This window comes from Scomber japonicus, chromosome 8, assembly GCF_027409825.1.
Source record: "Scomber japonicus isolate fScoJap1 chromosome 8, fScoJap1.pri, whole genome shotgun sequence".
Taxonomy (NCBI): Eukaryota; Metazoa; Chordata; class Actinopteri; order Scombriformes; family Scombridae; genus Scomber; species Scomber japonicus.
Window position 1 is genome coordinate 21,119,994 of NC_070585.1, and position 22,307 is coordinate 21,142,300.

Below are 22,307 nucleotides of genomic sequence, written 5' to 3' on the forward strand. Positions count from 1 at the left end.
TCTCCCCCTTCCCTCCCTCCTTCTGCCACCTCCCAGCCCTCTCTTTCCTCAGCCTTGTGCACTTGCATGCGTGCATGTTTGTGGAAAAGGGGGTGGAGAGGGCAGCTGACGGTGGAATAGGGGGGCTTTTCCGTGACCCACGGAGTCAATGATACATAAGCCACATGACCAACTAGCCTCCTTATCCAAGGCAAACAGGACTCATACACACACTCAGGCACACACACACCGACAGACAGACCTGCAAGCTGACTTCCAGCACACTCACAGCTCCACTGAACTTGGCTCATGCTGCCGTTTCTCTGACAGAAGAAGAGAGGAGACGCGCACACACACACACACCTCCGTGGGAGAGCTCAGATAAAGACGTGCCTTCAGTCTTGGAGTGGCGCTGTCACACACTGATATACAAATACGCATTTAGACAAATACACAGGCACAGTCAGGGAGCCACATACACATTCCCACAAATTGACACACTCACTTCTTACATACACATACACAGGAGAGCAAACAGTCTCTTTCCCTCTTTCTTGCTCGCTCAGCTGCTCTCTCTCTCCCTCTCTCCCTCTCTCTCTCTCTCCCTCCCATCTACACACACACACACACACACACATACACACATACACACACACACACCACTACAGTATATCAGCGAGTGACTAGCGGAGAGCCAGAGGGGAGTGCAGAAATGAATGTGAAGATCCTGACGCTGGTGATTGTGCTCTTGGTGTCTCTGCTGTGTTCTGCCAGTGCTGGTGAGTACAGGAGCGGCCAGCCTCGTCGCCGGTCGCCTCTCTCTGCTTTCTATTTTTCTCCTGTTTGCCTTCTGCTCGTGCAGGCAGCTGTAGTTGATCAGTTACCCAGCATGGATAGCCTTGTGTGGGCTCTAAAAGGCAGGAATATCAGCACCTGGTTGTGTACAGTACTGCACTGCAGTGGTTATACTGTATGCTATTGTACTGCCATGGCTTTTATGGTAAACTTGAATGTGCTTTCTAGCTTAGATGTATCATTTTCCTCCCTGTCTCACCTTGATGTAAGCAGAGTCTGTGACTTGGAGATGAAATATTAAGAGGGTTTTATTGATGGACATTCATGTGTGTGTGTGTGTGAGAGAGAGAGAAAGGGTAGAGCTGCTCCTGAGTGATATATAGGCTGGATGTATGGGTGACTGTTGTGGCTGTTATGAAATGTAAGATATGCATGGCACATGTTCTGTAAGGTGGAGTGGCAAATGGAGTGAATCTGATTAATTTATGGCTTGATTTATTCCATCTGACCCATGTGCTATATGATTATTACATGACTTTGATTGTGCAGCAGGGTAACACAGCACCTATATATGCGTGTGTGCCTCCTGTGGTGATGATAATGAGGACTGTAATTGTTGTACGCATCAATGAGGGGAGCACAGATCCCAGATGCATGGATTGTCTCTTGAGGAGCTCAGTCTTGATGCCTTGTCACAGTAAATTTCCGTAAAGTGCTGCTGCGTCTCTGTGGCCATTGTTGGACTACATATTAATGCCACTGTGGACCTAAAATATCTAATATTTTGAACAAAAACACTGACTTTGGACAATTATACAGCGGCAGGACATATTCTCCCTGATGGCTCGTAGGAGCATAAGGGTTTTGAGAAATGTGGCTGGGGGCTTTAGTTTGAAGAGCAATGGCCAGTCTGCAGATGTGATGCAGGTAACATTGTGGTGTGAAAAAACAACAGTTAGGCCTGTGTAAATGTCTGGACCATTCTTGGGATTATCACCTACCTACCAACTACAGTGGTTTAGAAGACACAGACACACACAGGTTGTGTTTATATGTAATATACTGGATGTAGAAGATGCAGACCAGACTCCATGTTATTGGATATAGACAGTATATAAGATGTTGCATAGACTATAATTATAAGATGCTGTGTAGACTTGGCAGATAAAGGCCTAATAATATAAACAGTAATATGTTGTGGTTGTAAGATGCTGTGTAGACTTTATGCTTGCAAGATGCTGTCCACTCTGTGTATCGATCCATGGCCACAGCACTCACAGTTCCCATGCTTCCCAGCACATTTGTTATAGCGACATGCTATTTTTGTCTGAGGCTCTCAGCACATGAGTAAATGGGAAGCAATTATCTAGCATCATGGTCAGTGTCATTTTTCACGCCCTGCGTGTGTCTAAGCATGTTCCACGCCTGAGAGCCCACCGTGCTACACCAGCATCGGAGAAAACAAGACTGCTGTGCCTCAGGCTTTCATGGAAGCTTATCCTTCTCAACGTTGTTCAAGTCATGCTGCTTATGTGCCTCTCTGTTCCCTGGCTGCTACTGTAGTATCAGAGCTCCATTGACAGAGAGGGAGAGAGAAAGGGATTGAAAGAGAGGAAGGGATGCAAGTGTGTTGCGGCGATGATGGGTGTGGGGAGGGATGCTAGCTGGAGTGTGTCTGCTAAACACAAGCCTCTGCTACACTATGCGCTGTCGCGGGAAGGTGTCGGAAGAGCCTCTGCATGTAGGCAGTGGGTGTGAAGCCTTTCATCTTGAGACAAACGCTTTTCCAGTTCAGTGGGCTTTCTCTCTCTCTCTCTCAGGCATCTGTGTGTGTACATGTGTGTCTGAGAAAGGAGAGAGAGATACACAGAGAGTGAGACCGAGAGAGCATGTGTGTGTACTTGCAGGAAGCAATGCATATAGGGCTGAATCTGACTGATATAGGGTGGGGAAGTGTGCAAGAGTGTGAATCTAAATTGTATTTATGGAGGTATGTGCACATTAGCAACAACTCCTGGTGCAACAGGCATTTCACCTAAACAACCTAATGCTACTTCCAATATTCATTCAGTACACTAAAAGAGCTGTGGCCCTCTCTCTGTAATATTAGCATCCTTTAACAGCACACTTCAATTACCCATCCTTGAAAAGCACTCTGGCTCAAGAGTGGGCTCCAGCTTTAGACATGTGGTATCCATAATTCATCCCGAGGCCGATCACTCGTCCTCCCTGTGTAACTCTTAAGACTGGTATATAAACAGTCCTTAGTCTCAAAACACTCTTGTGTCTGGCACAGGGTCGCAGAGATATCAAACCTCAATTTTTCTCCACCATGGAAACACCCTGCCAATCTTCACCTAGGGATGCAAGGGGGGAAAACAATAGCAGCTGGCTCAGACACATGCACACACCTACGTACGCGCACATATAGACAGAAGGTGTAATTGCGCTGCCTGGGTTGAACAGGTGAGGCTGTTGTGAGCATGAGAAGAGCATGAGGCCCAGATCAGAGCCATTATCTGGCAGAGAAATCGACTGCTTGGGAAGGGGGTGATTTTATGAGAGCTGTCAGCAGTGCTATTATTCCGTATTAAACTTTGATGTATTGTTGGGGCTGGCTGCTCTGTGGCACCAGCATGCATGCATACTGTACTGTAGTCGGCCTCTCTCAGATGCTCAACCGAGTGTTACAGGTCAAAGCACTGCCAAAAGAGGAGGGCTACAGTGCTTGCAGCAACTCATTAAGGCACGTAGAGGCATAAAATAACACCTAGCTAGGTCTGATTATTTAGTTAAATAACATCTATAATTCTAAACCAACCGTAACCAGGAAGCTTTAAATCATAATCCCAGTTTTTCAAATGCAAGGAAGGTGTTTGTGCCTGTGGACGTGATTACGGTGGCCGTGGAGAGAACAAAAGCTGCTAAACTTTTCCAGATGTCCAGGCATAACATTATAACAGTGGGCAAACAGTTGTGTCAAAGGGGGAGCAGTGGAAAGGTTATTACGGGATTATGGAGAATCACAGAGCCTCTTTTTTGTTTGAGGCACAGGAGCTTGTGAGCACCAGCTGGGTTTATGTCAAACACACACACATATGCACATACACACACACACACACACACACACACACACACACACACACACACACACACACACACACACACACACGCACACACATTGGGTCAGATGAAATCCATTTCATGAAGAACCTGGATTTCCTCTTCATGAAGCATTACAGGGAAATAGAGCCAGCCGCCTGCAGCATCAGTGTAGTTCGTCTACTGCAGACAAGGCACACACACACACACACACACACACACACACACACACACACACACACACACTGAACAATCCCTGAGATGTGTTTTGGGATGTGAGTAAAGAGTGATTTCTTGTCTTCCTGGTGATTTGCGGTTGTTTGAGCTTAAATAGAAGCATTACAGCCATCTTCCACACAGTGTGTAATCATGTTGCTTGGGTTTAAAGGGGGATGATGATTGACAATACAAACTGTGAGATGATATGCATTTGTCAACCATAAACTTATTGTACCATGGTAGCTAACGATTAACATCTCTGGATATATTAGGCCATTGTGAGCGATGTTGCAAATCAATAAGCATGACTATTTTATGGCAATGTTGAATTTTTATACAGTTTCTGCATCAATATGATAAAGTGATTTGATGAACTAGCCAAAATATATGAAATACTGTTATAGTGATACAGAATTACATCTACCGCCATCAATTTATCCATATTGCTCGGCCCTGCTAGGGTTCATTATATGTGACTCAGTGTAGCTGGAGGCTTCAGGAGGAAATTTTAGAGAGGCTTTTTGTGATAAACCACTTCACATCTGTACAATATCACCCAACATGAGCTCAGTAAATGGCACTCACGATTGCTTTGGAGTGAGTGGGAGTTGAGGAAGAGATTTAGAGAAAAATCATAACTCATTTGGTAGGGATATAAGGCTAACCTTTGGGCTAACGCTCCCTGGAGAGCTCAGCTGTTGAAGACTTTGGCATATGTGACTGCTGGGCTGGTGTAATGTAATTCAGAACCCTTTGAATGAATAAATCTACTCACTTAGATCTTCCCTTGAGAGTGAATGCAGTTAAGGAGGGGGGGGCAAACGGGAGTAAAAGACAGGCCAAGGGACAGAAAAATAAAAGGGAGGACAGGAAGACAGGCTATCTGGGAGTTTAGTGGTAAGCTGTCTATGGTGCAGGAACTCACAGAAACATTTAAAACCTCACAGCTGGAGATCTAGTCCATCTTTACAGATTTCATATGTGGAGAAATTACTCTTCTTGGCAGTAAATAAGAAGTCTGTTCTGTTGAATTACTTAAATTACCTAAATTGAATTCTGACTCTATTTTGATTCCTTGTGCATATGTCTGGTGCAGTCCAGGCCCCCCTTAGAGTTTTGAGGGCATAACCTGGAGGTTCGGACATGAGGTTGAGGGGTGGGGGGTTGGGGTCCTGTGTTAACCAGACCTCATGTGATCACCAGACCCTATCCTCAGGCCCAGGGCGCTCCTTACAACTTAATTAGAGCCAGATATTTTTTTTCAAAAACTGCCCTGTTTTCCACCAGTGTTCAATATTAAAGTGATTTATGACTCTCTTTTTGAACATAAAGTGTTACATTTATAGTGGTAGTCCAGGCAGATCAGATTCCTGATCAAGATCTGAGTGGACATTTTTATTAATGGGTTGCCAGACCACAGAATAAATACTGTGGTCTTTAGGAATGCAGGTGCTTTAATTACTTTCATGCTCAATTTAGCGAAACCCAGTATAGAAAAATATGACTTCTGTATATTGCTTTAGAGATGTCATTTGTGGTAGAAATTAATATTTCAGCAGCTAAAACACTATGTTGAAGTAAAAGGGAATCAAATAAATATGGTTTAGGGTATTGTCGCCATTAACGTCAAACGTCTATAGGCGACATCATGGATCAGTGAGATTTCATATGAGGCTAAAAGCGCTGCACAGCTGGCTGTTGTTAGGCTGTTGTAAGTCAAAAAAGGGATTTCATTGCTGTGAAGATGGCAGACTGGATTGGGGCTATAGATGGTGTAGAGGGACTTAGTAGATTTAGGGTTCATTTAGTGATGCCCCCACTGGGATCTGCCTAAACTCAAAGCCTTAGGCAGCAGGATGTGCGTGTCTCGCTTGTTCTCAGAGAATTATAAGCTATTGTGGTGCACCTCATGCGGTTTCAAACAGTCATGTACCTTATGTTCTTGCCTCAGATGAAATGCTTGAAAACAGAAATCACAGGATCTTTTCCATTTTCCACACACTGTGTGTTGTCCCTTCTGTGACAACACACAGATCATTCATTTATGAAATCATGCATTATTCATCAAAATCGATGTGTCTTTGATCACATATGTTATTTTCCCTGGGAGACGATTTCACACGTACAGGTCTACATTTAAATACTGGTCAATCACATGATCTGTCACAGACTAATAGCCTGAATCTCCCCACAGACTGTTTCCTGGATCTGTACAGGCCCCCTTGCTGTGTCCCTCTGTCTAACACACTGTAGAGGAGAGGTCCCCCTGCACTCAGGGCCCCTGAACACAAACAGATGTTTGTGAAAAAATGAAGAGCAAAACAATATATGGAATTCATAAACATGCATCTACATGAGCTAAACAGTTTATCCTAGCAGTTGATGAAAACCTCGTAGACGCAGAGGGCCAATAAACACTGAGCTTTAGCTCACCTTCAGCACTGTGCAGCTGAACCTGTCAGTAAAAACGTTTATGAATTTTATGTCTTCACTATATATGTATGACAGAGTTGCTTTCTTAAGTTTCATTGCAGAACATTTACCCAACGGTGCTACTTTACTACACAACATCTGCTCAGTATAGTAATAATAAAACAATGTTCTAGGACATATGTTTCACTAAATCCAAAAAATGTACCATCCAAACTATGACAATCAGTGACGATCAAAAATAGTAATATATGAAAAAATGAACTTCCACTATCATTAAATATCTCTATATCTTTTATTAAATAAAAACATCAGCTATTATTTTCATAGACATATTTATCTCTGTGGCATAAAGTATTGTTTGTGCTACAAAAGAAGTAGTTATTTGCCTGCAACTTTATAATATGGTCAATTTTGTATTACAGTTTTTTATAAATTCTGCTGTCAAAATGTATGACTCCAAGGAAAAATATTATTAAAAACGAACACAATCAGTTACTGAGATCTTGTTTTACATATTTGAAGAGTTTTGTTGAAATGCAACAACAATGGAACAGATCTCATTGAAGTAAGCATCAGTTTTATTAGTTTACATGTGATTAAGCCAATATTGTGACATACCACTATAACTCAAACAATGACTGCAGGCAATAACACACTGTGTAAGCTAATCTATCAAGTTTATCTTTAAGTATCAGAGTCATTGTTTTGTATTCTTTAGTTTGGGAGGTAATATAGTCTGATGCAATGTTGCTGCTATTTTCCTTTAATAGTTCTGTATATTCTGTGGGAGAGGCAATGGTCCCTTCAGGCATACAGAGCTGCAGTGAACCCTGCGCAGTGACGTTTCTCTCCCTCTTTCTGTTTCTCTCTTTTCTTCCACATCTCAAATGGGAGAAGACACGCAGGTTCACAGCATGGGGGGAGTGATGACACAGGAGAGGGGAGGGGCTGTGTTTCACATCTGATTAGCGTGCCCATGGAAACGGATGGTTGGAGAATCCCTTTGCCCTTGACATGCAATCTCTGGAGATTGGGGCAACGGTTGGTAGCCTCACCTACCTACTGTACCTGCCATGCGCATAGATTCAGTTTGCTACTGTTCACAGAAACAGCAGCAGCAGCAGCATCTCTCCTGTTTCTGTCCTCAGCCCCTCTGACAGTCCTGGAGGAAAGTTGTTAAGAGGTTATTTTGTGTTTCCCTCTCTGGGCTGCTCTTGTTTACTAGGCTCCAACCTGCAGTAACCTTGTAGCCACAAATTCACCCCTCCAACTTGAGTGGGATTGTGAATAAACCAACAAGGCAGTCAAGTGGTGAGGGGAGTCAGTGGCTTCATTAGCTGTCTCAATGCTGTTGCTGGCCCTTTGAACTCGCAGCGCTCTGATCATAGCAGAGTATGCAGTCTCACACCTCATCATTTCATGCACTCACTAATTCAGGAGCATATATAGCTCCACACTTCACAGGCAGCTGACTGACTCAAAGGGACATCTGCAGAAAGCCAGAAACTAGTGGGCTGCACAGTTTGTTTTTAATTTGTTCTGAGCCTTCAGTGAGAGTGTGTAGGGGGGTGAGAGAGAGGGGGTTGCTTTTAGGAGAGGGAGGAAACGCTGCAGTAATGGGAGCAACTTTTCATGCACCTTAGTTTCCTCATTTGAGTTTGTACGGACAAAGCCAGCCTTCAGCTCAGCCACAAGCCTAGCATTATCACAGTACAACAATGCTGCATATCAAACAGTCCCCGACAGAAATAAAAGAAAGTGCTCACGACCAAAACAAACCCCCCCCCTGAGACGAACAGTCAGCGGCCAAGTGTGGTGGCTCCCAGAGGAGGTTAAAAACATCACACACACAGTCGGAGGGCTGATCATGGATTCAGGCTGTGTGCAAAAAAATCTGTAAAAATGAGAACCTGGTCGATTTCAACTGACAATGTCATTCTTTTTTGCTCCAAACTGAGCGCCTTTCATGGTGGCTGCCATGGTAACGTGGTCTGAAAGTCGGCAAGCAATTGGTACCAGTTTCTGCCAAGGCCCAGACTTACTGGTAGGCATGCGATAAGCAGCATTTCCGACACTAAATGTTGGATTGTGAAAGCTGAACAACGAGGGACTGCCTCCTTGGTTAGGCACCATTCCATATGCGCTGGATGAATGTGTGGGGAGGCTATCGGGCAGCTAACAAGTCCTCAGTACGATGCTGTGGAAGCACTGGGGCTTATTTGTAGGTTAGGAGAATGTTTGGCACAATTAACACGTCTCATCCTTGGCTAAATAATCCTTATCCTGTAATGTGCTTATGCAGTGGGAAGCATTTTTGCCCGTGACATGTCTGAGTCTGGTTGTGTGGGTTAGTATGTTTGTGGTAATGGCATGCTATAGAGGGATTGATTAGCTAAAGCTATTCCTCTGCTTTTAGTGAATGAAGGAGGGAGGCACACGAAGGAGACAGCAGGCCTGCTCCTCCAACGTCATGGTAATAACCATGGCTACACACACCAGGGTATTTATTCTTCCTCTCTCCTGCTAACACAAATATTGTTTTGTTACCCATAAGGATTACACATGCACATAATAGGTTACAACTACCTCCCATTTACACACAAATAGTGTTGCTTTCTTTGTATTATGCTGTGCATGACCAGCAAATATTGTAATCATATTGTGTTTGTTTTTGCAGTGGAAATCCAATCCACTATTATATTAGAGTATATTGTTGGGGAATGCTTTATTAGTGGTAGCATTTAGGGTGTGTTAATAAGAGAAAGTTAATCTGACCAACCAATCAACAGCAGAGCTTTGTCACTATCATAGTTAAAACGATCACAGTAAAATAAACTACTTTGATCAAATACAATGTCTCTGATGCTGAAAGATGAAGTAGAATCACACAGTGGGCACATACAGCTAACCCCCCTCTTCTTCTCTTAGTCCAGTACCGACCCATCCCCACTCTGCCAGCTGTTTGTTTACACATCGAGATACAACTGCAGTGAGCAATAGCTGTGGTGGAGAGGTGTCAGATAAGTGATGTAGGGACAGTAAAAACAAAACAAAAACAAACACAGAGGAGGGATGAAATGTTTTTGAGATGCTTATCCAACCGTGACAGTGGATCAATGAGATTGCACACAATTGATTCATAATCAGTGTGACTGGGAGTGATGAGCAAGACGAGTAAACAAACAGATAAGATTCAAGAGGACAGCAAATCAATTTGCGGTGACACAGAGAAAATTAAACACAGCATGGATTAAATTGTGGAGGCCATGCTTGACTGGTGCATGTTTACATTTGATGCAACACTTTTCTCTGTGTACTTGTTGCTGTAGTTAAACTCACAGGCTGGTATAGTTTAATCTCTTATGTCCTAGTGGCAGAAAAACCATTATGTTGCTGCTGCATTTACAAGTGCAGACATTTGTTATGTGGTTGTTTTGGCAGTCGTTACACACAAATCAGCTTTACAACTATTAATAAGCCGCTCTAGTCCATTTCCCATGCTGTCTGTGTTCCTGCGTTGACACACAGCAATGTGATATACAGTTTGCTCTTGCCAGTCATGAGGGCAGTTGATGAACTTGGCGTTAAACCAGAGGACAGCCATTTCTCTTTTCTGACTGGATGGACAAGTGCTAGAAGATGTATATCTCTCCAGGCTCCGCTGATGGACTGTTACAGATTCAACAGTGATAAGCTGTCAGTATTCCACTTTCCGCTGGGCCATAATAAGACAAAGAGCTGGCCATTTGAAAAAGACAACATAACAGATATCACCTCAGGAGGTGGTGGTGAAAGTAGGACGGGGAATTAGGGAGCAGCTGACCAGTTATTCATCATAAGTTTGGAGACAGGCCAGTTTGAGACACTGTCAACTATTCTCTGCCTCTGCTTGTACCTCTCCTCTCTATCCTCTTTTTGAGGGAGGGGGCAGCCATGCAACCAGTAGCAGCAATAACTAGGCATTCCTGAAATTCCCCCTTTATTAAACTTTAATTAGGGAATTACCAACTGGGGAAAGAAGTGTTGAGATTTGGTGGAAAGAGGGCAAACCCAGGGCTCCAAGGTCATCAGAAGTAGAGATAAGAGGCTTATCGTTGTGAGACATACAGTATGTTATCCTGCCATTTTACTGTTTTACCAGCTGAACATGGGTATCTCTCATGGGAAAAGATCAAATGGGATACTACAGAGACTGGATCCAATTTCAGAGCAATAAAATAGCTGAGATATCTTTGTTTATGGAGATGAAATATGCATTATCCAATGATAGACCTACCATAGTAACAATCAAAAGGTCTTATCCTGATGCAACAGATGCTGCCACATTCAATCTATCTGTATTCCACTACGGATGGGTAGAGATACAAAACTAGGTGTTGCTGTATGTCATATCTGTCGCATTGTGATGCTCTCCCCACAGGCTGCAAGAGTTAATCTATACTCCTGGTGTTATTGCTGGGTCCTAGCTTATTTTCAGCAGCTTTCATTACACTTTTCCATCCTGTAGCCAGATTGGATGGTTGAGATTTGTCAAGAGAATCACAAGATGTTCTCCCTTCAAACCACGGTGTTGAGCAGTGGTTGACAGCTTGCCATGGCAGGAGACATCTAAATTGTCTCATTATGGACCTGGGTTATGACAGCCTGAGCCACCTGGAGAGGAACGGCAGATGAGTTGTGTCAGCCGAAGTACAATTACCTTACCATTTCGCATTGCAGTGTGTGTATGTGATTGAGTGTGACCCCATGCATGTGCAGCACCATCTCTCAAAGATCAATTTCAGTTGGCCGTTCAGCATTGTACAGCATTGTAGTTACAGCAGGTATCACTGTGAGACATTGAAAGTGTCAGTATGCTTTAACGCAGTGCTTGTCAAATGCTACAGTGTCTGAAACCTTTTACACCTTTCTAACATTGGATTGGGTCACTTCTAACACAATTGGTCAATGGTCAATTCACTTTTCTGTTCTCTTTCCTTTTCTACATGAGTACTTGCCACTTTTTCATATGTTCGACTGGGAATACGTTGAGGGAATTACTAACTGAAAGTGCAGCCATTCATAAAAGCCAAAACAACTTTTGACCTCAAAATGTGGTCCAACGAACACAGCATTGTACAAAATAGTTTTAGCAAACTGCCACATAAATGCCAAAGACTACAGTCTTTTGTTTGCGTGTGTGTTCTGCCTCTCACTGCTAAGGGTGTTTCAGGGGCAAAAGGGAAGCAGGGCCTCCCCATAATACTTCTGTTAGCCTCAAAATCTACCCAAACACAGACTGTATTAACATTCAACCCCTTGGATTTGAAAGAAATGAGCTGAATGCCTTCAGAATGTGTGAACGTCGCTCATTCACTCTGTATCTGGAACAATAACAAAAGGATAATGTGCAGATTAGTGCTCCTAGGGGCAAAGATGGGCTTTGGATGCAGAAATATGCAACAGAGACTTTCTCTGCTGCAAATGAATTAGCCCACTGTTCGCCCACAAATATGGTGTGTAATGTGCTCACGGAAGAAGATTAGTTTGGAAATGGAACTTGAGATGTCTGGCGTTTCAGGGATATACATTCAAAACATTCAACAAGCTCGTCTAGCTCAGTCATGCAGTTCGCCATTGTTGAAAGCTGAAAGCTAGAGACCCTTCGATGTTTCCTGCATTTCAGTGGAAGTTGTTCTTTTAAAAAATTCCTTCAATATGCCGCAGCTGAAGGTCGTTAATTAAGAAAGGCTACAGAGAGACGTTTAGCTTGCTTCTAATGGCATTTTTAAGTCTGCTCTTGAAGAAAGGTAACCTCTATTCAAATAAATTGATCTTGGCTGTTGGAGATGCTGAAGTGTTTTGAAAGCAGTAGGCAGGTTTAAGAGGTAGTATTTTTAAAGTCCCTATCAGTCCACGTTCTTCGGGTTACAGCTGTGCCTTGTTCACATCACCACCAGCAAATATCACCACTCTGCCACACATACATATATTGAACTAAAAATGCTGAAAATAACTTTAAGGGACCATGGAGCCTTGCATCATCATAGCTTTTGTAAGCTGCTCAAATGCTGTCTTCAGTAAACTTGCTACTTTTGTCCACCTCTGCAGTCGTCTTGGTGACTTATCTTAAGCTGTGTCTTTGCCCAAGCCCTCATAAACCCAAGAAAGGTCACTCTAAGTCTAAAAAGTGGTGTCAGTGTCTCTGAGGAGAGGAGCCTTGGATGTCATGACCCCAAATAAGTGATGTCAATCAGCTTTTTGACAGAAAATGCCCAATGGTTTAGAAAGTTTTAGAAATGCAGAAAGGATCATAGAACATTGTATCAATTTGGAAGAGTGAGAAACGTGAACTGTTTTTTGCACATAAATGTCAGCTTACTCAACACAAGGAATGCTACTCGACGCCTACTTTTGTATAAAAGGGTGGTCTAAAAAGTGTAATCTAACGTTCATGTTATATTGGAGTTACAGTAATTACGAGTTTCTGACTTGTAAATAGTGTTCATATCAGCATCCAAGTTGTAATTATGACTGTGTAACTGGGATTTTTCTGAAAGCTTTGAAACATGACTTGGCACTAAAAATAGCTACAGAAGTGGCTGAAAACCAAGCGAACAAGAAACATCAGCCAAAGTTTGTTGGTCAATGTAATCAAACCTGAATTTAATGGATGTAATGCAAGTTTGCCAATGCATATGTTTTAGATTATCATCCCATCCCACTACTATCTTCCCAAGTAGTCTGATGATGTGAAGCAAGTCCTTTTTTATGGGAATCTCTCCAAACCCTCCTATCCATATATCTCTTCCTGTGTTACACTCTTTTATAAACCTGTCTCTTGTGACTCCCTCAACATCAAATACAGTACCACCAAGTACCCCCTTAATCACATCTACACAGCTTCATTACAGTAACTTTGTTTGTTTATGAGAACAATGTACATTCAATTGTTCATTCAAATTAAAAGTGCTTAATTGTGTAGCTAAGTAACACCAACAATACCTATTCACTGAGATATTAAATCACTTTGACATGGCTGAATAAAGAAAATCCTGCTCTGCTTTTACTCAGATTTCATTGGACTAAAAAAACTATTAGTGTGAAAGATCACCCACGTTAAATCTCCCATTACAAGTTCTGCAAACCTTTCCCCCAGAAAGATCTCTAGCTCTCCAAGAGGGGGTCTCTCAGTTTAAGATTGGCTGAAAGGTTATAGAGATACTTGAGGTGGACCTAACCGTTTGGAAAAGAGGGGCTTAAGGGGATCAGGCCACACTTATTGAGAGCTGACTAAGAACATCTGGGATCACTCTCAAACACACACATGCACATGTTCACACACACCTAAGATGTTCACACACATTCTCTGCCAGACACACTCTGCTATTAAGCTCATCTCTAATCTTGGATCAAACACTGCGACAGGATGCACCTATACAAAGGTCTGGTACTGTGTGGTGTTTGTAATCTTGGGGGAGAGTGACAGAGACATGAGACACGAGGGTTTGGGTTTCCTGCTTCATCCAGGACTATGACTATCTGCTGTGGTTTGGGTGCACCGCAGTGACTTGATGAACTACAATGCTGGGTGGGCTTTAAGAGGCCCACACACACGCACTCTCTCACACACACGCACACACACACACATACTTATCTATACATGTCTCTTGTTTCCTCATCCATTACCCCTGTAATCCCTCTTAGGATCTTGCTTCACATTTTCTTTAGACACCGGTGGACTTGGCTCATAATCAAAATGTGATACTTTGGGTGAGAGGAGGCTGTGAAATCACATTTTTACTGAAGAGGCCATTTTTGGGGGATCTAATTGGTCTCTCCTCTGTGTGTGTGTGTGTCTTGTCCAGGTCCCATGGCCTCCACGGAGCATGGCAGAGAGCTGGAAGAGGCAGCTACGGTGAGAAAGCTGGTCCAGCAAAACCCTGCGAGGGGTGGTCAGACCCACAGACCATCCGGCTGGAAGAGGAGACGCCCACGGCCCCGTCTTTCCCACAAGGGGCCCATGCCGTTCTAGAGCAAGGTGAATTTCAAGAAGTCAGGGGTGAAAAGACGCTCGTTAGGTTTTGTTGGCAGAGCGTGCCATCAAACTGCAGTAAAACAGTTTGTGTCAGACAGTAAAAGTCTCTCTTCCAACTTTGAATTCTTGTTTAAAATTATGTGCCTATATTTGCTGTGTTTGGCTATCTGACCAACTTTCTCTCTGAATTTCTGTCAAGTCAGAGCTGCACATTTCTCGAGAGAGTATGAGCAAAAAGATTTCCAGATATATTAAGTCATAACTGCTGACTAGTGGGGGAAATACTACTATGGAGAGGAATTTTTAAGAGGAACGTTGTTGAGTCTTAAAATACTTTGTTGGCAGAATCATTTCGGATGTTTTCGATGACGAATGGGAAAGTCAAACTCTCATAGGAACACTGGAAAGTCTGTTACGGACCATCACAGCTACACTCAACCCCAACACAAGGATGTTATTGTTGGCTTTGAAAAAAAGTGCATGTTGTAACAGATTATTGGACTTTAGCCTACCAGCTTGCATGCCTCTGTAGGTTGTTTTTAATGCGACGTCATTTATTTTCTGATATGGAAGATGGTTATAACTAGAAACCTAATCTTTGAGTTAATTCAGCTGGAATAAATCTTTTCTGTCCATCTGACTAAGTCAGTTAAAACCCTTTACCAAAGATAATACTTTTCAGAATTGAGTTTCCTGGCTGAGCCTCTTTGCAGGAAGGAATGTTTAACTCGCTGTCAAGTAAAACAATCCTTAGTGTGAGAACTCTTTCATCCAAAATCAGAGATAATATTTTACTTATCAACTTTTCACAGTTTGATTTTCTATGCTGAACCAAAACAAACTCTGTGTTTCAGCAAAAACAGATTGAGAAACTAAAATATACAAGTGCCATTTAAACAGCGTGATCAAATGTACAGTATATACAGATTAAAACTGTCTAAGCACTTGCCAATGTTAGCATGTCTCTGTGAATGAAATGCAACAGCAGTACAATTATGTCCGTGTGTTAAGAAGCACAAGACGCATTCACACGTTGCTCCCAGACGCTGTGAGAGACAGGGAAACCCGACAAGCCACAATATCCCTGCAGGAGGTGACGGCCATACAACACTGACCTGCAAAGGGTCACCATAAATTAAAGCCACAGTGAGACGAAGCTGCAGCCAAAGTGTCAAGGCATGGTTAATCAGTTTTAAGGAAAGGGGAACAAAGCCATAGAAGTTTGGAATCTCTTTTCTCTAAGGTTTTGAAATCTATAGTGAATTATGGATCAATATTGGGGTTTTTTTTGTATTTTTTACTCATTCCTGCTTTCATAATAGACTTTAAAGGCAGCAGCACAAAGGTGGAAACAATGAGTAAGGGCCAAGCCAGGGTAGCATGCACTTGAAGGACAACATGGGTCCTCCAACTTTCCTCGGTCTTCCAATAAAATGTGAGAATCCTCTCTGAGAGTTGAGTGGTCAGTGCTTGTGTTCAGTGCCACAGTGTCTGCCACACAATAGGGGGAGCTTCAGGAAGTTGTGAAGCTCTGTAAAAGTGAATGGCTCAGTGAGTCACAATGCCGTCTCCACAAACACCACTTAAACCACAACACGCTGAAGATTTCCCTTTCTTGTTCGCTTCCCTCTCCGGCTCAAAGTTCATCTCATTCAAGGATTTCTGCACATACCATTGCACCCCAACCTCACCAGCGTGTGAATCAAGCCCTGTATTAGCAGCATTTAAGAGGAATCAGCTACCACAGTAAATCGTTCAAAAAGTTAAACATCTGAGCTTCCTCTTAGTTAGTTCTTTTTTTCCAGGAAAGATGTTATCTGACTGGAGGAATTAATTTTTCACAAGGCCTGATATCTAGCATCAGTCCATCCATCAAGTCACTCTGACAACACATCAACTTGAAAGGCTTTTCTCTACTTGATGTGTCCTGCTTTCTTCCTCAGTTTGAGCTGATGAGGGGAAAAACACCTCTGGAAGCAGCCAGAGATGCATTTTGTTTCATTCAAACACAAAGTTTTATGATCAAAGCTTCAGTGGAGACACCCAGCAGAGGACTGGTCAGACTTGTAGGCAGACAGACTGAATGTGGATACATTATTATATCCTAATCATCATTGCTGTTCTGTTTAAGTAGAAATTAAGTACAATGTTGGATGTGAGTGTCCATCCAACAGCTCTATCCTGTTTAGCAACATCTCCCCATTTCAGTGTCAGAAACAGCTCATCTTTTATCCTCTAAGACACCTGAGGCAAAGTTTGCCTTTTCATCATTACACATTCCAGATGTGAGGGACTCTGAGAAGAAAGACGTCGACCCCGGTCATCCTCTCAAGCATCTGAGTAGATTCAGAACGTGCTATTACAACTCTTGGATCTAAGCCATGCCAGTGACAGTCTAAAAGACGAGAGGATATTACAGCTTTAAAGCCGCAGGCAATTTATGAAGGCCCCTTGAGAACCTCAGTGTGAGAAAGCTCGGTGAATGAGTCTTCCAAAGAGTTTTCCATCAGAAAAAATGTAGAGCAGGTCTGCAACTCCTCCCATACACTTCTTCTGTGAGACAGTATGACATCAAGGAGCTGCTACACTGAGATCATCCTGTGGACCCAAACAGCACGAAAGACAAAACAACAAATAGCTATATAACTCATCAGAGAGATATATGTACATCAGTTCTCTGGGTATTACATGCCTTCAGAAATATGCCATCTCTAAACAAAAGCAGGCTCTTATCAGTGAATGAACCTTGTTGTAATGCAACAAAGCTTACTGCACTACTCATGTGAAATCTCTGGAAATTATCACAGGACAGGAGGAGATAAAAGGCGAAGGAAGATAAAAGATTTCTTCATTGACAGGAAGCGATACAGTGCCCCGATCACAGTATAATGTTGGGCTTGTGTTCTACAGCAAGATATACAATTGTTTTTCTTTCTCCCTGCCTCACTTTTCTAACAAAGACAGAAATCTGGATGAACATGTCCGGAGTAACCTTTTCTTCGCTGTTTCTCTTCATTCTAGTGCAAGATAACACCGTGAAAGCTCTGGTAGAAATGCCTAGAGGGGCTCCCTTATTGGAGAGAAAATTGAAAAGTCTGCATGACTCATAAAATGTTTTTTAAGAAACAAAAAAACACACACTGATGGCACTTTTTCTGTTATTTTCATGTGTTGCAGGCACTGCTTTGAGCGCCCTCCCCCAGGTTCTGATTTCTATGCTCTTCCTTTGCCTTGGGGGGCCTTGCAACGAAGGGCCTACGCTTGCCCAGCCTGAAGAGTGATGTCCATAGCACCTGCTGGTTCTTCAAGCAACTCTGTCCACAAAAAATCAGGACAAGCCGCTCACCCTCAGCTCTAGGAGGAATTGGGGGCAGGGAAAGGGGGGGTGGGGAGGTATTTAGCCCGAGCTATCAGATTCTATTTCTCTGTCTCTCTCCTTCACTCACTCCCTAACTACTTATCTATCTCTGTCTTCTCCCAAGTGTTTTTTTCTATCATTTGCTTAATAGAGCCCAATCATAGCAGTCTCCCTGTGTGTCTCAAACACTTTGCATGACATGTGGTGGAGAGGGAGCCCGGTCAAAACAATCTGAGTCTTAAAGCATCTGTCACTTCTCCACTGTGTGGTTTTCCCATCTCTCAGATTCAAGGTTACTGCAGCTGCTAATTTCATTGCTGTGTAGCTACTTAGTGGCTTTATTAGTGGGAGAGAGCACTAATCATGGGAAAGGGCGGTGTCAGTTTTAATAGTTGACAATAGAAAATATTAAGTTCACTTGATAGTCTGTATGTCTGCTGCGAAAAGGAATCAAATGTTTCGTGTTTAATATGGAAAAGCAAGAGTGTTGCATCTGAACATCATGACTTTGCTTAATTATCTTTATTAATGGTGCTTTGTAATTCCTAACGACAGTACATCCACATGCAAAGTAAAGTCGGACTGAAAAGAGAGCACATATTGTCAAAACAATCTATTTAAGTGACAGAATAATTCCTTCATTTAGGAGATTCTTTAATCCAAAGCTATTTCGGTGTTTCTGAACTCATTAACACCTTGGGGGGTTTACTGATGCGCTCAAGGTTACTGTAACATGTCCCACCTTGGATGAGTCCTTTGACCCCAAATCCCAATCCCAATCCTGTCCCCAATCCCCAGCCTTCTCACCACACTGCTGCCCCGCGCAGCTGCTCTACACGACTGTTAACTGGCAGGGGCGGTCTGCTCCACCGACAGGCCGCCTTGCCTTTTAATGAAGTGCCAAATAATAACCTTCTCCACAATGCTGCCAGGAACGAAAGAATGAAAGGTTAGGGAGAAATGAGAAACACATTACCTCTTGTTTGAAGTCTTGATACACTGACACATTATGCATTTTGAATTTCTGCAAAACAGAAAACACACGTGAGACAATGTTAGTGCGGAGGAGTTAAATTAGACCAAAAAAAGAGAAAAGAAGAAGAAGGAGAAAGAAAAAAACAAACAAATATCACAGCAAACATCAGCTGAGTTAATATGTCACCATGATCAGCCTACCACTAGTGCTCTGGCTGTGTTAATATTCAGCATAAGGCTGGTTTGACCCCAATATCTTTCACTGAGATAAAATGCTATGCCTTTCCATCATACTGGAATATATTATATTACTGTTTATGTTTATTTGTGTGTTTAAGTACTTTTATTTCTTTTTTCTCAGGGTGCTGTGATAGAGGCTTGTACTAGAGCAGTCTATTTTGTGCATTTATTTAACAAAACACAAACATACAGTACATTTAAAGCTTATATGAGCATATTTTGTATACTGTATCTTTACTCTCCCTCTATGTATACACCAATATAGCCATGTATCCTGATTCAGTCCTTTCCCTACGTTATGTTGGGTACAGTTGCCTTTCTAGTCTGCCCTTCCACAGCACAGGTGGTCGTGGCTTTGATCATTACGCTCATTAAATCCTAGAGTTAATCTTTCTCAGATGGATCTCCCCAAGGCTGGCCGGGGCCACTTAGTCTGAGCTCATTGTTAAATTGGCTTAGACTGAAACCACACCCTTCCCCCTTTCCAATCCCCAGACCCCTACTGATTCAGTGTGTAACCATGTAACATATTAACCTGTAGAGCAGCCACCTTCCAGTCGTTTGATGCGTATTAGGCAACTTCCTAATTTAAAAAAAAACAGGATTTAAGGTGAAAACTCGAAAAGAGACAACATTATAATCAATTGACCAGACAAGCGACTGGCAGGTTAAACTAGATTTCCAACACTCTTTCCCTCTCGCCATGTCTCATGCAAATATTATAATAAAATGCAGAGTCTTCTCAGTCCCAGCATGAGAAGCTTTTATTAAGAGAGCATCTAAAATCACAGTAGTAATCCACCCAGCCAAGCTCACCTTGATTAAAAATGTATTAAATCCTAGGGCACTGTGAAGAGTAATAATTTCAGTTCCACCATTATTTTTTCATACCCTCTCAGACAGAGATGTAGATTTCATTAATGCTCCTCGGGTATGAGACAGCTTTTCTCAGGATGTCTCATATATTATTGGGGAAGATAGTATGAAGATATGAGCTGGGGATGGAAGTTCTGAGCCGCAGGAGTTGGGATGCTGGAAGTAGACTGGGTCATGAAAAGGGGTTCAAATCAATATTTCCCCATCTCAGAAGTTATTGTTACGGAGCCGAGCAACGTCTGTATCCGCACTGTTCTTCATGAATGTATCCTCACCATCTGCACCAGCCATGCTGCCCTTTCAGAGACCAGAGCAAACCAATGTTTATGTAAAGTACCCTTTGAATCTTTGTCTGGTTATCAGTTGAATCCAAAAATCAAAGCCAAATATCCCATTGATCCAAAGCCCCCAGTGTCAACTAGTCCCAACAAATAGACGTGGCTTTGCTCCAAGACTTCTCTGTATGGGTTTGCAAGGCTGCACTTTTGCAATTCCATTATGCTGCTGGAAAAATACACCCTGAAAACAAGAGTCTCTTGGTATGGAATGGTTTTCCAGTGTATTGTGACAATTTCTTTGTCTGATTCTTGTCTAGCTGGTTGTCCAAAGCTTACTTTTTGAATACAGTGTGAAAAGCTGTATCTTTTGTGGATGTAACAAAATAGAAAAGTAGTCTGCAGCACAATATGTCGTGGACACGTGAAAGCTTTCAGGCATTCTTTTCTTGTAGATCATAGCCCACAACCCTCCCCTGCACATCAGGTTAATGGGGCTTGTGGTGTGGAAGGACAAGCACGTCCAGGCTCAAACTGAAATGGTAAACCAATACATTATGCTCGGGGAGCAAAACCATTTTCCTTAATGGTCTTTTCCAGCAAAGGCTTACACTAGAGAAACGATTCCTATCCTCTCAATGTTTCCTCTCCAGTTCCTCTTCTCTGTGACCATCACAAGGCCTGAGTAATGTTCCTATGCACTTGTTAGCATGTTTTCCTGGTAGAAAAAAAAGTTTGTTCAGAGAACTTGCCCCTTTGTGTTTAGTTCTTTTTGTCCAAATGCATTTGGCTGGGAGTGTTTAAGGAGTGGGAATGAGCAGAGAGATAGATTTGTGTTACTGGTGGAAATGAGAATAAGCTAGCAGCAGGTTATAGAATATTAGCTTAGCCATTGGTCTCTGTTTCCCAATAGCTATAGACACAACCCCTGCACTAAAAGATCACAAAAAACACAAGGTTTTTAACTTTTTTTTTCTCCAAATCATATTGTCACTCTCACTTCTCTACCTGATAAAATTCCTTTAAAGTTACATTGAACCAAACATTTTACTCATTGTGGAAATGGAAACAGAGTTGGCACACTAAACACATTCCATGATTTTACCTTGTGAAGCTCTAAGCCCATCAAACTGTATCATGTTGGCCTTCAGAGTGGGTGTCTGCAGGATCAAGTGGCTGATATTCAATCCAATGCATTCACACTTTTCCACCGGCTGGGCAATCCAAAGGATAACTAGATTTTATCTCCTATGGGAAATGGCTATGATCTGTCATAATCTCGGAGCCTCAAAATGAGAATTCCTACACCCAGAATAGCACAGGCCCCTCCTGCCTTGATTGTGACACATTCTCCATCTATATAACCACTGTTTCCAAAATCAGTTACATTCAGAACAATCTGAGGAGAGATGCAGTCCGAAGGCTTACACGCCATTGCAACAGTGTTACTAGGTCTCAAGCAGATACCATTTGAAAGACAATGTATTACTCCTGAAACTTATATTCTGTTTATGGTGTGTGCTCATATTACTCACCAGGCCAAATGTACAGTCCCTGTCTCTGTTTTGATGTTGAACTGGGCAAAAATAAATGACATAAATAAATAAATAAATAAAACAAGTGTATCAGAAATGGTTGAAATACTGTGTACATATTTGAACTTTTGGTTTCTAATTTATAAAAGATAAGCTTTAGCTCTTGGAGTACTTATTTTATTTTTCCTTTCATGCGTAGCTTTGTGTTTTTATTTTCTATTTCTGTAAAGTGTGTAAATATATCTTTATGATAATAAGTAATATTAAAAATCTTATTTTAAGAAAACATGGTGTGTCAAGTCATTTTTGGGAAATTTAAAAAAGCAAATTAAAGGGTTAACAGTCACGCCCAGGAGGTGTTACTGAGACAGATATTTAGTCTTCCATGATAACCAGGCAATTTAGTGTGTTAATATCCTAATATTTGCTAATTGCTACAAATATAATGTACATAATGGTAGTAGATGGAATGTTAAGGAGTTACTAAAGTCATAACAATTCAT

At 42.2% G+C, this 22,307-nt stretch overlaps 1 protein-coding gene and 1 long non-coding RNA gene across 2 annotated transcripts in view; one reads left to right on the forward strand and one right to left on the reverse strand.

The window, feature by feature from the left end:
• Window positions 1-22,307, reverse strand: part of LOC128363025 (uncharacterized) — a 71,407-nt gene that overhangs the window by 34,911 nt on the left and 14,189 nt on the right. The gene's annotated exons all lie outside the window — the stretch shown is intronic.
• Window positions 632-22,090, forward strand: apln (apelin). Its single transcript, XM_053323910.1, has 3 exons — window positions 632-758; window positions 14,376-14,548; window positions 17,723-22,090. Exons 1-2 carry the CDS (start codon window positions 692-694, stop codon window positions 14,540-14,542), a joined length of 234 nt encoding a protein of 77 aa, XP_053179885.1. The 5' UTR covers window positions 632-691; the 3' UTR covers window positions 14,543-14,548; window positions 17,723-22,090.

Excerpts from the sequence above, each read along its gene's own strand:
- apln (XM_053323910.1), top strand. The coding sequence starts at position 692 with ATGAATGTGAAGATCCTGACGCTGGTGATTGTGCTCTTGGTGTCTCTG. Across the intron at positions 759-14,375 it reads GCTGTGTTCTGCCAGTGCTG|GTCCCATGGCCTCCACGGAG; the intron begins GTGAGTACAGGA and ends TGTCTTGTCCAG.